The sequence below is a fragment of the Halyomorpha halys genome, unplaced genomic scaffold (assembly GCF_000696795.3).
Source record: "Halyomorpha halys isolate HHAL.00 unplaced genomic scaffold, Hhal_1.1 Scaffold961.1, whole genome shotgun sequence".
Classification (NCBI taxonomy): domain Eukaryota; kingdom Metazoa; phylum Arthropoda; class Insecta; order Hemiptera; family Pentatomidae; genus Halyomorpha; species Halyomorpha halys.
Window position 1 is genome coordinate 70682 of NW_027105140.1, and position 17946 is coordinate 88627.

The window sequence follows — 17946 nt, forward strand, 5'->3', positions numbered from 1 at the left end:
ATATATACACTACGGAAATACCACTGCTCTACTCTCCTATTCGTTCTTGAAGACCGGAGTGTTATTGCATATCATCTTAAACATGTAAGTTGGTCGTTAATGAAGCTGTCGCCATAAATAATGAAACTTGGTATAGTAGTTGGGTGTCCCTTCCATATTTAAAAGAAACTCAAGACGATTTTGAAAAACCCGTTAATATACTTTCTTTATATTCATACGTCCAGATGCAAAGAGCTTTCTTTAAGTTTACATTCACAGTCGCATGAGACGGAATTTACTTGCAAATATCCGTAGCATACAGTGCAAGGCACCTGACTACTATACTATGTTCATTATTTATAGACAACTAAAGTACCAACCCACTAATATGTATATATAATATATAAAGGAGATATACAATAACACCCCGGCATCTTAGTACAAATAGGTTAGTAGGGCAGGATTATTTCCATAGTCCTTTTTTTTTATTAATTGTTCTCATTAGAGAGAGAAGATTGGTGAGTATTGGTTAGTACATAGGTATCGATCGTAAGTAAGATGGTGAACAGATGTGATATTATACCAAGATGTTAATGCTAGATCTACACGCTTGCCACTTGCCACAAATCCAAGACTTGTACAAATGCTTGGTAAACAAAGGAAGCAACAAACGTGCTTGTTTTTCTTTCTAATTTTTTTCGGTTATAACATTCGATTTAATCTATTTTTACTATAAAAAGGAAAAAAATAAAGATAAGGGAAATGAAAATTTGACTCCCCACCATGGTATTACAATAGGGTGGTACCCTGTAGATAACCTCCACCCCCCGTTAGTCAAAAATGAAGAGGGTTATAAAAAAAAGAATAAATAAAAAATACTATGACCAAGATGTTTTGGCCTCCGGAAGCACAAAAAGACAAATCATTTTCCGCAGAACCAAAACACGTTCGTACCAGACCATCATCATACCTGTCCTTACAAAAGGTTCGGAATGTTGGACTACATCGAAAGACCAGCAAAATAATCTTTAATTAATTAAAAAACGGAGAGCACAAATATTCATCTGTAAGCAGTTCTAAAGCAATGCTAACTGAAAACAAACATGTGGATGCAGCACAAGCTCCCTCTGATTTGTGCCCAAAGACCGACAGTCAACATGTCGGCCGCAAATTCAGGCCAAATTGTACCAGCTAACCCAAATAACCCATATACACGCAACCGCATGTGCGAATTTGCCATTGTTTGGCAAACGTGTAGAAGCACCTTTAATTTGGGCATTCAAATAATAGTTACTGTTTGCTTTTAGTTAAATTTCCTTAATCTGAGTTATTTCCTATGCCTGTGTTTAACATACATTATTCTATGTTCAGACAAAATTTTCGATAGTATTAGATATCTGGAATCGGATTATAATTTTCTCATTAATGTAAATGTTTAAAAATATCTGATCAGGGAAATTTATTAATCATTAGCTTTTATTCCTTACACAAGTTAAGGAACCAGCATTATAAATTTAAACAATTGCCCCTTGCCCAACTGTAGGTTCGGTCACTTTAGACATATGGTTCCTTGTGTTCACATTTCATTACAAAAGAAACTCAATAAAAACAACTACGTCCCCATACGGCCCTTGAGACCATTCTAACAGGCCTTTCAAATCCTTAGAATCCTATATCAAAAAGCAATGGCCTGGTACTCGAGCAGGTACATGCTGTCATCTAACAATGGACTTGCATCAGTCAAACTATTTTATGGTTAACATATGTAAGTCAGTGCACAAAAGTCTTAGGTCATGGTCCCTTTCTTAGAAATCAGACCTCCCAACTTCTCACCACGCCTTTTCCCCCCTTCCAGATACTTTACTTTTAAATCTCATAGGCTCTCTACCTCCCCCACCTAGTCTCCTAAAATTATCCGATTGGTCAAAACCCCTTCTCCTATTTCACTATTTTTTCCTACCCCCTCTTCCCAAGTGTTTATATATATTTTCTATATTAGATAGCTAAGTAAGATATAAGTTAGAAGATAGAGACTGAGTAACAGTAACATGTAGTTCTTGTAAATATATTAGAATAAAGTCATTTTAGTCTTCACTGATTTTTGTGTAAGTTATCTCACATAATTTAGTTTTGTGCGAAAAATAGTATCTCCTTTTTAGTTAGTAAGCCTTTCAATATTTGTAGAAAGATCAAACTGCTATATTTTAGACAAAATTTAATTTATCACGTTATTAATCTTTTAACATTTTCTGTTATCCTTTCGTTTCCATTTTTTGTCAATTTAATTTAATACATACGAAGTTAAAGATTTATATCAATCACTGGCTTCTCTACCCATGTATGGAGGGCTAAACATCCACAATGCTTCCATGTTTCCATCACCCATCCTTAGCTGTTACGACATAAGCTGGAATGGGATGTTATAGGCGAACATTAATAATGTTCTTCAATGAAATATTCTAGGCGAAACAAAACCAAGTGAGTTTCTAAACACAATAAATTGACAGGGAGTAAATGGTCGAGTGATGTATTAATAAAAAATAATGTTAAGAAATGTGATGTTTATTTTCTAGTGTATAAGTTTTCAGGTCTTATCAGAGTTGGATATTAGAAATAAATGAGAAACAAAACTGATAACATTATACTAACAATGATAACGTTTAAAATGAGTGCGTGAGAAACCAAGATTATAAGTGATTGTTTGACGAATAAGAGATTTTTTACCATCTGTGCTTGAATCAAATTTACGCTTTAGCCTTGACAAAATTGTAAAATTATTAATAATTACTAGATAGTTTCAAAATATTAGTAGTTTTGTTAGCATTTTTTCAATTATATATCTATTATTATTTCTATTTACTTCTTTATTATTGTAAACAATCTTTTTTTTTTGTTATTAGGAATGTATTTTGCACAATACTATTCACCACTATTATCAATTGTTAGAAATGGATCAAACTGTTATATAATAACCAGGAATGGCCCACAAAGCCGATCGATAAAGAAATACAAAAAAAAAATAATAATAATAACTAATATCTCTTGGCTTTTCACCAAGGTAAATGCTATTTAGTGTTAACCTTAACAAACAAATTGATTTTTAATTAATATTTGTAAGCTAGAAAAGCATGTAAATGTCATTTTTCTAAAATATAGCATATTTCTGATATAAATACTACCATATAAATTAAATAAAAAAATTCAAAATTCCAAGAAACTTACACAAATTTATTATATAAATGAAAAATTTAAATTAACTTAATGTGCAGGTAAAAAGAAATAATTGGTTGTAACCTACTAGAGGATTCAGTAGATGCTACCCCTCCCCACCCCCTTTCTTTCTTCCAGAATGTGAAAAAGTTTTTTGTTTTTTTTAAACTTGTTTCTGGTATATATAAATACAACAGATGCCTATGTTATTATGTCCTTAATTGGAAAATAAATTATACTGATAAATTTTAGTTATTTAAATCGAATGATTTGAGTTATTTCATTAGATCAAAATTATCGATAAGGCGTTTAGAATAGACTCATCCAAAAATTCCTGGATTCACTACAATTGTGATGTATCAATATGTGTTAAGTACCCAATTATACTAATATCAGTAATAGTAATACAACTTAATAATAGTAGTACTAGGGCGATAACAAATTATAAGTAAAATAACTTTATTGCTTTCTATTGCCAAGCCCAACTGCTTCCTTTAGCTGCTTCAGTTTTTTTAATTAAGGATGACAAATTATTAACATACAAAATTTCACTGAAGGCTGCGCAAAGTGCATATGTACACAACTTCTGAGTAGCCACTGTGCTAGTAAAACCCAGGGTAAAGAAGAGATACCCGTTAATCACAAAGTACAACATCTCTCTGAAATTAAGAACTCGGTACGAATCACCAGCATCAATTCGGTACATATGAATGTGAATCAAAAAACATATCCCTTGAAACACTTCTGCCACTGTTTCATCAATATCCTGTTCATAAGCTTCATAAACAAACAACTGCATTACTGGAACTGCCAAGTTCAAATATGATAAAAATTGGCCACATATCTTTCTTTCTAGAGAGCACACTTGTGAACAAAATAGGGCCAATATCAATAAGTAACACCAATGACTGGATCTTCTATATGCTGCTATCTTAGAAAACTGTCCTGGTTGCCCTAAAAAGCAGAATCATTATATTAATTATAATTTTCAAACCTTATTGAATTTTTAATACTTATCGATAGATTCAGTAATTCAATTCTGCTTTTTTTACTAAAATAGGTAATATAATGGGAGAATCCTTAAGAGAAAAGGAACCGTACGTAAGGGGATTACTTGCCTAATAGTGTACCCTGAGATGGAACGTTCTCATAGTACAATCAAGACTTAAGTCAAAGTGGCTCCTCTTAAACTACTAAGGTTGGCTTACAATGAATAGAGGTTTCCGAATTATGGAGGCTTCACAGGCTTGAATAGAAAATATATGACATTTGTTTCACTTGAGTTTAAAAAAAATTTTGTTACATTCTGGATGTATAGTCCAGGAGCCAGACATATTTTGGCCAAATTCAGTCACCTATCGATTATACACCAAGAAAGAATTTTTAAATAAGGTAGCTGTCAAATAAACACAAAAGTGCAGTTTTGGTCTTGGTAAAGCATAGCAAAGATTTCTAAAATTTAAATTTGAAATTAGTAAATTGTTGTAAAATACTAACCCATGGAACACATAACTGGATTTCGTGCACCCGAATGAATTATCATCAAACTTAATAAGATCTGCATTTGGATAAAAGATAATTTTAACTCATCATTCTAACGTATTAATAAAATGTTAATATTTTTAATAGCAGTATTATCAAGTATAACTATAAAGTTATCAACTATAACATCATTTGTACATACCAAATATTTTGCTGATTGTTAAAAAAAATTATAGCTACTAAAATTTTCATAGTTAATAATTTTTGTTACCCACAATTTATTTAATTTACTTACAATTTTACAGTGGTAATTTACTTAAGTTCAACATAATCAGTTAAAATCAGGAAAACATGCAATTCCTATCCCAAAGGCATGGGTTTTGGTGAACCCAGAGAATTGGTACTTATTTAATGTAAGTCAGGACAAAAATGGATCAATAAATTAATAAACAAGATTTATTTAATGTAACAATATCAAAATTCTTTAATAATATAAAATTTATTCCTTTTATAAATCTCAAAGAAGTAAGTAGGACATATTTAAATTAAACAAAAAAAAAATTCACATATTTAATAAAAAAAATGTCATAAATACTAATTCACTGGTTTCACTAAAACCAATGTACCTAATTTAGGACATGAATTTCAGGTATGGTAATCAGTAATATATTTAGGATAAATAATACCTCTATTAAAATTTTTAACAATTTATTAAAATACTTGAATGATGAATTAAAATTACCTTTCATCCAAAAAGCAGTTCTTGTTAAATTTATAGGTTGTTCATTGGCATCTCAACATTGAGAGGAAAAGTAAGCTTTGCTATTTTAGTGTCTCTAATAGATTCCTTACACTTTTAACCAGCCATATAGCACAATAGTTCATAATATTCTCATATTCTGGCTGAAGAAGCCAAAATAATATGAGAATATTTTGGAAAATAGTTTTCTTATTGGGCAGGAAGCCTGAAATAAGTTATCTCACTCACATAAGTTTTTTAAGAAACAGAAAACTAAATATGAGCAAGCTCCAGTTTTTCTTTAATTCCATCAATACATTATAGGTAATCTAGTTAACCAACATGCAATTTAATCACAATGACAAAAAAGTATTGAAAATTATACTAAGGGTCTGTTTTTTAGACCCTCGCACCACCTTGCATTTTATTTCAGGACACTGATTCAGATTGCAGTGAAGGAGACACGACTCCTGGTCAAACTAGAAAGGAAAATTTCAAGTTTCATCTTTTGGCAAGTCCAAAAAATATTAATATGAAGTAAAAGATAAAATGCCGAGTTGTGTGAAATAAATGGTGGTATAAGCATCTCTTTTTCTGAGAGATGAAACAGATACACAGCGTCTTCTAAGAATAGAGAAAAATGCAAAACAAAGAGTTTTGAAGACAGCCCCAATGCACCAGAGGTAAAAAGTACAATTCCTTTAATGATTGAAGTCCACAGAAAAATTTCCATCTTAGCCTCAGATACTACATCAGACTCACAGCTGAGCAGATCTAACAATGAGAAAAGTATTTATTACTTATACTAAACAGAGATATTTGAGCTAAATCGTAATTTATGCTCTTTTTCTGAATGGCTAAATACTAACAAGGCTAACAGAGGTAAAAGTGATCACTCGCCACACCATACAGATATTTTTAATGCAAAAGTTATCACCAAAGTAATTTATATTTCTTTGGATTGAAAATTATAAGTAATGTTAGGAGAAGAAAATGACCTACCTGACCTGCACCCTGGTTCCAATTATATGGAGGACTTCCTTATCTTAATTAGAAAACATTCACTTGGACAGAGCAGCATTATAATAATGAGTGTGTGCTGAGGTACATTAAACAACATACAGTATCTTTTTTTGATATGCCAGTGAGTTTTAAAACTCAGCCGACATCATTACTATTTACAACTCTTCGGGAATAACCTTCACATAAAAACATATAAGTATGTGCATTTCATTCGTATATAATCTTAGTTTCATATTGACAATAAACCAACACAATTAAAACTGCTTTGAAAGTCTGTAAAGAATAAGTGCTCAACTATGGTTTCAATTTTTGTCAAACCATATGGTTTAATAGAATTCTTGAAGGTTTTACCTTTAATTATAAAAATGTTTATATCTGTTTTGTTTTTTAATTTTTGCCAAAAAAAAATTTTTGAAGTGTAAAATAGAGTAGGTCAAGGATGTATCTTCACAAGGAAAAACAACCAACCAACAAAGTTAAAAGATATATATATTTCACACATTTAAGCGTACTGGTAACAAAAAAATTAAATTTTAGGCCAGTCATTAAATATTCAGTTACAGTTACAATATCACTCCATTTAACAATACAATACGTATTATTAGTTATCTAAGCAAAAGGGAACATATAGTTAAATTTCACAACATTTACTGATATAGAATCACATTAATAAAAACAATAATAGTAAATCTCAAAAGTACAATAACATGATTATTAAGCTAAACATATGAATAATTACAAAAATATATTAGCACTTCAATTAATGAGGTATACACTATAATATAAGCCTCACTAACTGATTTTAGTTATTTTATCAATCATTGGTTATACATATACAATAAGTTTATAATGTAAAGCTAAACATTCAAGACTTTTTTTTTTTATTCTGTCAATAGCATAAATATAAATATTTTTATTACAAAGATAAATACATTTTAATGATAAATGCTTATCATATGCACATTTAATGTTTAAAGGTATAAAGCAGAATCACACACGAGAATCAGTATAACATAAAATAAATAACAATAATTCAAACTAATGTGTATTAGGTATGTTGTATAAATAGGGTACATGTAAACTTGGCATTAATAGAATAAAAATTACTCAAAAAAATAATATCGATCACTGTTTGTTAGTCAAACTACTAATAATTCATAACCTTTTGTCAATTACAAATAATGAGTCAATAATTTATTCAATAATTGTTATAAGTAGATAATTTTTCTATGTACAAATATCCTTCTATTTAAGAATAAAACTTTAGTTAAAAATAAAAATGTTCAAAATAAATTACTTATTCATTTTGCATGAATAATAAATTAATAAAACACCTGAAACCTGTTATATATTATTTTCAACACAAAGAATAATAAATGAAGATGATTTATTATTTATTTTTAAATTACTTATACAAAATGCAAGTTGTCCAAGCCAGATGTAGTAATTATAATATCAAAAATAAAAACTTTTTTAAATCGAGTATAATTTAAAACACTTATTGGAACACCAAATACTAATAAATATAAAATGATTTATTTGTCTAAACGAATCAGAAAGGATACATGGGCTTTTTTCACAAACACTACATGTGTTGTTTCTAAAATATCCATTTCAAATATATCAGTTGAGATTCTACTACATTAATAAATAAATAAATCAAACATAGAATATAATAATATAAAAAGTAAAGAATATAATAAATATAGAAAATTCCATAAACCAAGGACAACAAACTTTAATTTAAAATGGCAAACGGATATTTTATCTACTATCTTTAAGAAAGTTTTTACAGCATTTAGTAGAAATAGTGATAATGCTGATTTCGGTAGCTAAGCTGTATTTTTATTATAAATATGTATTGCATCGTATAACAGGTTTGAATGTTAATATGTAAAGAAACAAAAGGGAGGGTTTACGTACATGATTTTTTTTTTAAATTAGAGATAACTAATTGATCTTTAAAACCCCAAAATCATTTAATTTCTAAATCCTTCACACAATAAGTAATAATGTAACATAACCTTTAACTGAAAATTCTGAGTAGTGGACTTTCACCACAAAAAATGAAAAGAAAAATTAAAGTAATTCTTTAAAGAGGGAGTAACATATGCAAACATTATTTGAAAAATAAATATTCTTAACACTTATACTAAAAGATAAGAAACTGAACGCTCTGATTTTGATTTTACTCACTTTAATAAAACCTTAAGAGTCATGTCAAACTCCCTATGGAGACAATGCCTGGGTCATATTGATAACAAAGAAAGAGAAAAAAGTAGCAACTGGTCTAATAGATTATTAAGCTTACTTGAGCACAAAATCAATTTTTATATACCTATATTAAATAGATGATTAATTAAATATCCTCATATCTATTTGATATGTCAGATCCTGAGTAGTGATAACACTAAAATATATATGCGCTTTTAAAGAACATAATAATTGAAACAAAAATATAATAAATGATTACTTCATTATATCAATCACTGGTTTAGATTAAGAAAGATAAATATTTTCAAAATAAAAAACAAACAGAAATTTTAGCAGAAGGAATAAAACTTAAAATTTCTGCAATCAAATAATAAAATGGCAAAGCATGAATAAAACAGATCTAATATATTGGTGATGTTTTAAGTACATAAGGATTCTTATTCACATTTTTCTTAGCAGTCAATATTCCAAGAACTCAATAATTCAGAAAAACATTTGGAAAACATACACAAAGAATAAATAGACATACAGATGAATCAGTAACAAAAGAAAACATTATAGGCAATCAATACTTCAATATAAGATAAATACTTATATTATAGTATCACTATAATACTAGAAAAAAAACAAGATTAAAAATCTGAACTCAACATATGCTAATTACAAGCTAAATAAAAATATAAAGTTAGATCTTATTATAAAGCAATTTAAAATAAACTTATAAGATCAGATATGACAATTAATCAAGACTAGGTTTTTTAAGATCGCTAAAATCTTCAGGATAACGTGTAAGGTAAAGTAATGATCTTAAGATGAGTTTCAATACTCTTTCATTAACTTCTAACAATATATAACTAAGTCACAATTTTAATGATTAGGATTTAAGCTTTAGATTTTGTAAATTTTTAATGGGAGAAAACATTTTCATAATGTTATATAATTAATAAAAACAATTTTTAGATGGATGAATTATAATACATAAACCCAAGAAATATATTTTTATTTATCCATAAATTTTTTTATATGCCAGAAATGAAAAAGTTTCAGTAAACAGGCAGTAAATGAAAAATTAGCATCTAGCTAAAAGTTGGAGAATCATACCATAATTTTTGTAATTACAAAGATTTTTAGTTTATACATAGACTTCTGAAAATTTAAGAACAAAAATTTTGTACTTTTTTTTCCACTGCTTTCTAGTTCATCATTATATCAATAAATAGTCCTGAAAACCAGTTTTATAAAATAAAAACTTTTTTTGTGGTAAGTTTTCTTAAAATAGCACAGAAAACCGAGATTCTTTTACACGAGATTTTTTTGCTGAGGAATCAAGTATTTAATAATCAATCAAAAAGTTTTTAAATAAAAAATATAACACATATTAATACTAAAAATAAAAACTAATTTCATAAATAAAACAACTCCATATGTCTAACTTTACATTTATGACTAACTTTAATCACAATTAAATTTACAAGAGTTAATGATAAATGTAATCTATCAAGCTTTACAATCGATCTGCATACAAATTGTATAGACACATAAAAAAATATATAGTAAATTTTCAAGAATCCAATATTCTTTTTCTTTATAATTATGAAACCTGAAGTATAGAGATTACCTATAATAGATTATCCAAATGAATTATTGGTAAAGGTCAAACAACAAAAATTTATCAATCAAAAATATGATTAAGTATGGAGTTTGAAAGAAAACGTTTGTTGCCCTTGATATAAGGAACTATTAGATATGTATATTTTTTTTTTAATCATAAAAGTTTGGTAATAATAATAAACCTAATAAATTTGATTATGATCTAACACATCAACAATGTAATTATAATTAAAGTTTCATGATGCATGGGTTTGAGGTTATGCTTGGTAAGGAAGGAGCGTAACTTTTATGTTGAAATACAAAATAAAACTAACTTTAAATGAAAAGTTATTTATACAACAATAACTCAATTATCCACACAGACAATTTACAGCAATTAGGGTGCATCAATTTTAATATAACAAATTTTTGGTGAAAGGATGTCAATGTTATTATTTCAATATGACATTTTCAATACACATCTAGGACTTCTCATTTTCAATCGTTACTCACCTTATCAAAAACAGTATAGAACAACAAGTACTGTATTCAAACTAAATTAAAATACAAAACACTGAACATTTAGGTATAGTATTCAAAATATAAAACAAAATTTTTATAAAAATAATGTAATGTATAATAATAGCATTAATATTGTTTCCATAAAACATATATTCCTTTAAATGCACAAAAAGCCTTATCATTTAATTACTACATGTAGATAGTAAAAATTGACATATTATTTTTAAAAACATATTGATAAAAATAAAAAGTTATAATAAAGTCACACACAACCAATATGGAATGATTCGTGAATAACTAAAATTTGAGCAAATTAGTTCAATTTAAAAAAAGTAAGTCATAATTTAGATAGAACTAATAAGTAAAACTTCAAAGATCATTGAAACTATTAATTATTCAACTACAGAAACAAAATTCTAACATTTAAAGGCTAAAAATCTTGGAGAAAAAACATTAAACAATGTCCTACAGCTTTGGCACAACACTTTAGATGAAATCCAACAATACAGAAGGTTCAATGGTTTTATGTAAAAAGTACATCTATTAATAGGACAATTTAAGGAAACATTTTGCAAGTGGAGATCATACTTGTTCAGGAAAATTACTACAATAACATCATAAATAAAAAAATTGCAAGGCATATGGCAATAACTTCTAGATTGTAGTTGAAAACAAAAATAAAAAGGAAAACTAAACAATACTACGAATGCTAACTAAAACAACTAGAACATGATACCGAACTATCTATCATAGAAGGTGTTTGAATCAATAGTTTTTTGGGTTCGAAATCCAAATTAATAATAAATAGAATTACCAGATTTAATTGTTGATATTGAAATATAATACAAAGAATCCTGTAACAAGATATTATTAATTTTTTATTCTGCCATGGGGACTTTTTTATTGCTATTGAAACCATTTAAAAATATATATGTTTCTTAAAATCAGAAATAAAACATTCAATCAAATCTTATGATAGTTTTTAAAATAAAAATATTATTGGGGATTAAAAAATGAATTCATGCAGTCATTCATTAAAAACAGTCAACATTAAATAATAATCATAACTATTTACAAGTCTATTCCAAATTTACCCGAACTACTAATCTTAAACTATGTGTTTCTATTTAAAGACAAGTTTTTTTATCACATCACGTATTATTTATTAACCATTTGCACTCTAAGTTTTCTTCATTCATATTACCGGCGTAATGTATAAACCGCGACCATATTTGTCACCAAAAGCGAAATATCGTATAAATCATGGTTTTTAAGTTTTGTCTTTGTCCTCGTGTTATAGACTGAAAATTATTTGCATTGTCTCCATAGCGGAGCCCTTGTGTTGGAGGACATTTTTAAATGGGTCAGCTCTGGAGCCCTCGAGTGCAAAGGGTTAAAGAAGAGAAACATTAAAAACCTGACAATTTTTAAAATAACACCAAATGAAAATTCATGACTGTTCATCAACAAATATAAATAATGTAAGTGTAATATTTTTAGAAACTGATGGAACACCTTGAAAACCCTGAAATAGAAAGGTAAATTTCCTATCCCAAATGGGACATAGGTCCATCCTAAACTAACACCAAATTGTTAATGATCAAAATAGATTGAATTCATGAAACAGTTACTGCAAACTACCATAAGTTTCCAACTTTGATAAATAAAAATAAAATGAGAGATTTTATGTACATGCAATTCAAACTACAATTTTACCATCAAAATTCGCACTACATACAAAAATAAATATTATTCTCAAAAATAGCATGCTAAATAAAACCTGTCACAGGGTCTAATCAGTCTAACATTAAATTGGCTACAAAAAATAAATATTAACAAAATACAAATGACAGTCATCTTAGAAACCCGGGAAGTTATTAACTACCTTTACTTTTCCCTTTAAAAGTATTGAAATTATTAACTGATCCTACTTTTCCCTTAAAAAAAGATCACAGTAATGCTTGGCACATTTTTTTAGAATAAAAATGTATTCATAAACCAGATGAGTTTATCAAGTGTTTTCTTAGACAGGAAAAAGTCATTTCTGAAAAATCAACCACTATTAACAATATACAATTTCATAATATTCTATAAAATAAAATGGGAAGCTCTTTCCAAATAATACCTAATTCTAGAAAATTAGTGAAAGCAATCAAGTGAGAATTGAGAAAAACAGATTATTAAAACTTGAACAATGTCCATGTAATATCAGAATGTCATCAATGTGAAATCACTATTGGTTTTTGAGTTCACTCCTTTATAAATGTAGACAATGTTTGAAATATTAAAAAAATAAATAAATTTTTAAAAAAAAGTACAAATTAGAATGAAAAAACAATTTCAAAAAAGTGCGATAAAGCATATTTAACCTTATTTATGAGAATGACTATATTTCAATAGTTTCAATCACTACTCACGGTACTGCAATTTCAATAAAACTAATAAATTGGTCCATTATGGTAATAGGTGTCAAGCTAGTACAAAAAGTCAATGTTGAAATACACAATCCAAATCCATGTTTATCCTACCAATCTTGAATCATTCCTATCAATATCTTTTATATTCAGAAGAATAACTGATAAAATTTTTATCATTCATTATTATAATAAAACTTCAAGTTATATTATAGATTAATTAGTTCCTAAAAAATAAACAAATAGGATTCTTCATCTTTAGTAGGACTTAGGGTGAAGAACCCTATTTTTTATCAGTATTTACAATAAATGAATGAATATTAACTCTTTTCTTCAGAAGAATGCTCTAATACAATATTGAAGTTAGATAGTAGAGATCTATAGCAGTTCTGCAGATACCTTACTAAGAGACAAGAAGGCTAAGTAAATGAAGTGTGCAATTAATTCATGTCTGCATTAAGAGATTAGGAGTCTCCTCTTACCCACTAAAATAAGCCTCCCTTTAAGACCAATATAGTATATAAATCCCAAGAATCTATTCCAACTTTAGCCAATTTTTTCATATTGCTGTTCATGTATATTTTTATTATTCAATAAAATTTCTTCTCACAACCTGTTGTTTCTTGATTGATTTCATCTTTCTTTTTTTTTTCAAATTACTCAAATTGTTGATACATTTTTATTTTCCAGACATTAGCAAAGAACTAAAAAGAAAAAAAACATGTAATAACTTAAATTCCATCCCAAAAATTTAACTGTTCTTTTGTTCAACCCCATGGTTGTTTTTAGGATTAGTAAGGCTGAACCAGTTTCTCTTGGTGTTTCCTTTATTTTTTGTTGCTCAAAAGAGAGCAAGCTTTTTTATTTAATATCTGTTTACATCCATTTTATTTTTTTAATGTTGCTATTTAACATTGTTTAATTGTTCATGACTAATTCATGAGTCATTATCTTTTGCTTCTGATGGTATTCGTACAAAGTTATCCATTTCAAAATTTAAGTTACAAATAAACTTTTTTTTGCAGTTTTCCCCACTTCACTTCAATAAGCATTAAAATCTTAATAATTACCAACTTCTGCCAAAAATTATAAATTCTAGGAAGTCTCCTTTCAACCTGTTAAACTAAGCTGGTAGGAGGTTATGCTATTTTCCATGTACTATCAATATTTAGAGAAATGCTTTTTCATAGTAATTTCTATTTTAAATTTATTTATTATTGTTTTAGAATATGTAATTCATATAACTAATTAAACAAATTATTATAATGTGTGTAGTTAATTTAATTATTTGTTATTTATTATTTAAAATTCATAACAATAAATATATTTAATTTTTTAGATGTTTATACTATGTTTATTATAAATAAATACTTTAAGCACTGGTAAGAAAAATCAGTTTCACATGCTCATTAGACAAGCTAATACAAAATTTAAAAATTGAATCAATAAAATCTGATATTTTGTTTCACCTAAGCTATTTTTCAAATATTAATAATAAACCTATTAAACCTCAAGAATATTCAGTTGGAAAGCTTTGAACAACATTGAAATTAGTCAGTTTTTTTTTTGTAAGGCATATCCAAAAATTAGTCCAAAAGTAGGTTGGTTTTATCTAATCAATTCAAACATCTGAAACATAAATTTCTAAATTAAGACAAAATCATTATATAGATAATTAATTATTTTTCAAACAAGAAAATTTATGATATCTAAAAAATAAGTAACTGACCACTTACAATGAAATGCTAAAGCTGAAAAAAAGCTAATTCATTAGCTAACATAAACTAAAACAAGATCTTGACATATTAATATAAATCAGCTATCTAGGAGTAGAATTCAGTTTAGGAAAATCAAATTTAATACCTACTTCTGTAAAAAACATAACCATAATTATTAAAAAAGCATTTTCAAAACTAAGTTTTTATTAATATCACCGTAAAATTACAGTTTAAATAGAATCAATGTCGGAATTAAAGCAGTCTCGATTGTTTCCTACTTCAATTTTAAAAAACTTTTTCGGTCAATAGGAATATATATTAAAAAAAAACACTGTTTTCAACAATTTCCCATTATCACATATCCATTATATTTGAGCATATAATAAAAAATAAAAAACAAGCTCATACAGTAAAATTCCTTCCCGTCTCTTTCGAAAATTGACAGAAACCTAGGAGAAAAATGAATGACTGCATTTTTTACACATGAAAGAAAAATGTGCTAATTAACAAAAAAAAAAAAAAAAAAGGCATACTTCACTTACCTTCTCATGATAAACAATTTAAATTAAATCAGCTTAATCAAAAAAATGTATAATCATACATTGATACTTTTTAATGACATTCTAAGCAGATGAATATGTTGATAAAGGACATACACTAACTAGGCCAGTGTCAATCATTTTAAAAATTCACAAAAATATTAAGGAACAACAATACATGCTCAAATGAGTAGGACGGATATCCAATTCAAAACTGAGTTACAAAAACAATATGAAATAAGATTATGTTTATATTAGAAAACAAATTAAACCAACTCTAGCTATATATTAGCTATGTATCCTCAAAGTAAACCCAAAGAAAAAAAAGACAGCAAGATATAATAATATAATATAATATCTTAAAAAGCAAATCAAACTGACCAAAATATAAAACCAAAATAAACCATCTAATTAATACCAACAACCAATGCCTGATACTAAAAAAGAACAATCAAAAGACAATGAAATTTTAGATGATTTAGCATTTAGTCACCAGTCAATTCTATCATTTTTTTAAGCCATTCTTAAATGTGTTAAATAACCACAGTACTTTGTACTTTCATCATATAATGGTGTGAGTATAAGAATATATATATATACAAATGGTAAATATAAAACAAAAATTAGCTTCTAACTAAAATATTATCCAGTAGAACTTCTGTTAAAAAATGCATTATATACTTACATTCATTTCGTTTGATACAAAACAGAATTAGCTGAATAGCAATCGAGTCATGGCATAGATAAAATACACAATATTTAATCACTCTTAAGATTATCACAAGTAATTTGAATTGGACAAGTTTTCACAGTACAGATTAGTATTAATATATAAAATATAGTTAGTTTCACCACTATTTTTTTTTATTCAATACTTAAGTAGTAAAATATATATATTTATACGATTATGTAAGTAGTAATGTAGCAACCATGTCAGTTGATGGATATGAATTCGGTAAAATATTTGGTACAACAATAGATCTGAAAAACAATCTTCACACAGTAATATCACATTCACATGCTAATGAGAAACTATAGATCAATTTGCCAATATTCAACGGCCCCGAAGAGCTTGTATTAAGAAATAAACAGAAAATGATAATGCATAGTTAAATAAATCACGAGAAGGTGTATTTTGAACTGTTCCAGTAGGCCCAATTACATAAAAAGCAATTAGAAAGCTTAGAGCTGATGAAATACCAAAGTAGTAACCTTTGATAAGGCTGATATAAACAAGAAATAAAAGATACAGGAATTGAACAGAATCTTGGAAGCCATTGTATTTCTTGAAGCGACCTGAAGAATAAATGCAAGCAAAAGGAAGTATGAAGTGTATTAGAGCTAAAGTTTCTGGAAAACCATTATTAATGTAGAGCTGTGATACAAAGAGAGGGAGCCCAAAAGATAAGCAGCAGAGAAGAACACCAGAGTAGAATTTGTACAGTTTAATACCACTTTGGGGCATTCCTAAAATACAATGTACATTATCTTATTTGTGAAATAAAGTTCAAAAATAAATTTTCTTCAACTTTGTGGATTTACTTACCATAGGCCAATACACCTAAAATTCCATTGATAAGGTATAAACTAAAACCAATGACGGCAAAAAGGCATTCTTGTACTTGAAATATAGCCCAGGCTGATGAAAAACTTAAAACTGCGTGTGCAATAGCTGTAGGATAAGAAATAGCTGATGGGGAAGACATAGTTCTTGAGAATTATATCTCATCATATTATATCATAATAAACAGGTCTAAATAAATCATTTATCAAGCATATGCAATGTAAATAAACTTGTTCAACATAAATGTTATGAAATTTAAACTACGCCGGGACAGACCTACAAACACTACTAAACAGCTGATATTTCTTTTTAAGTTCCCAATGAATGAATACTAAATACTATGTTTACAGATAGGTAAAAAACAAATTCATAGCAATTTGAAAAAATGAATATATTAATTAAAAACACAAAACATCAGTTTTCATTTTTTTAAATACCTCAACCGACTATAGAGGTAAATATTACAGAATCAGAGAGGTGGGGCGTAGGCAAAAACTAAATTATAAGTGTGGTACATAAATGTTTTCCATGTTAATTAAATATACCTAATTATTCTCTTCAAATTATAATATTGAAGAATATTATATTAAAAGTGAATACAGTCTCTATTGAAAAATTATATTAAAATAACTGCTATACGACTGTTTCATTTTGCTTTGAAAAATTGAAAAAAACTTCTTGAGTTTAAGTTTTAAAGCAACGTTTTGAAATAATTTCCATCATGCCCTGTTGCAGCAGTTCTCAAAGTGGGTGCTGCGGCACCCGGAGTACCTGAAGTGGATGCAACTTTCTCAATATATTAATAAAACTAAAAGAAAAAAACATTAAAATTAATATAACAAATATACAGTGCATTCTACATTTACATTTCAGATTCCGGTGAAGAAACAGGTCCATGTCCCTGGCCCGGCACTTTTCGAATTTTGAGTTGAAACTTATACACGAATTAGTA

The 17946-nt window shown here is 27.7% G+C and overlaps 2 protein-coding genes across 3 annotated transcripts in view; one reads left to right on the forward strand and one right to left on the reverse strand.

Moving 5' to 3' along the window:
• DNApol-eta (DNA polymerase eta) overlaps positions 1-17946 on the forward strand; it is a 113450-nt gene that overhangs the window by 22751 nt on the left and 72753 nt on the right. The window lies entirely within an intron of this gene.
• Positions 3632-17300, reverse strand: LOC106687410 (uncharacterized). Its single transcript, XM_014431284.2, has 2 exons — positions 16977-17300; positions 3632-4143 (listed from the first exon to the last, which is right to left on the reverse strand). Exons 1-2 carry the CDS (start codon positions 17134-17136, stop codon positions 3659-3661), a joined length of 645 nt encoding a protein of 214 aa, XP_014286770.1. The 5' UTR covers positions 17137-17300; the 3' UTR covers positions 3632-3658.

Bases quoted from the DNA above. Each gene is read 5' to 3' on its own strand.
- LOC106687410 (XM_014431284.2), bottom strand. From the start codon at position 17,136: ATGTCTTCCCCATCAGCTATTTCTTATCCTACAGCTATTGCACACGCA. The intron at 4,144-16,976 runs GTAAGTAAATCC...TCTGCTTTTTAG, and splicing joins TTTAGGTGTATTGGCCTATG to GGCAACCAGGACAGTTTTCT.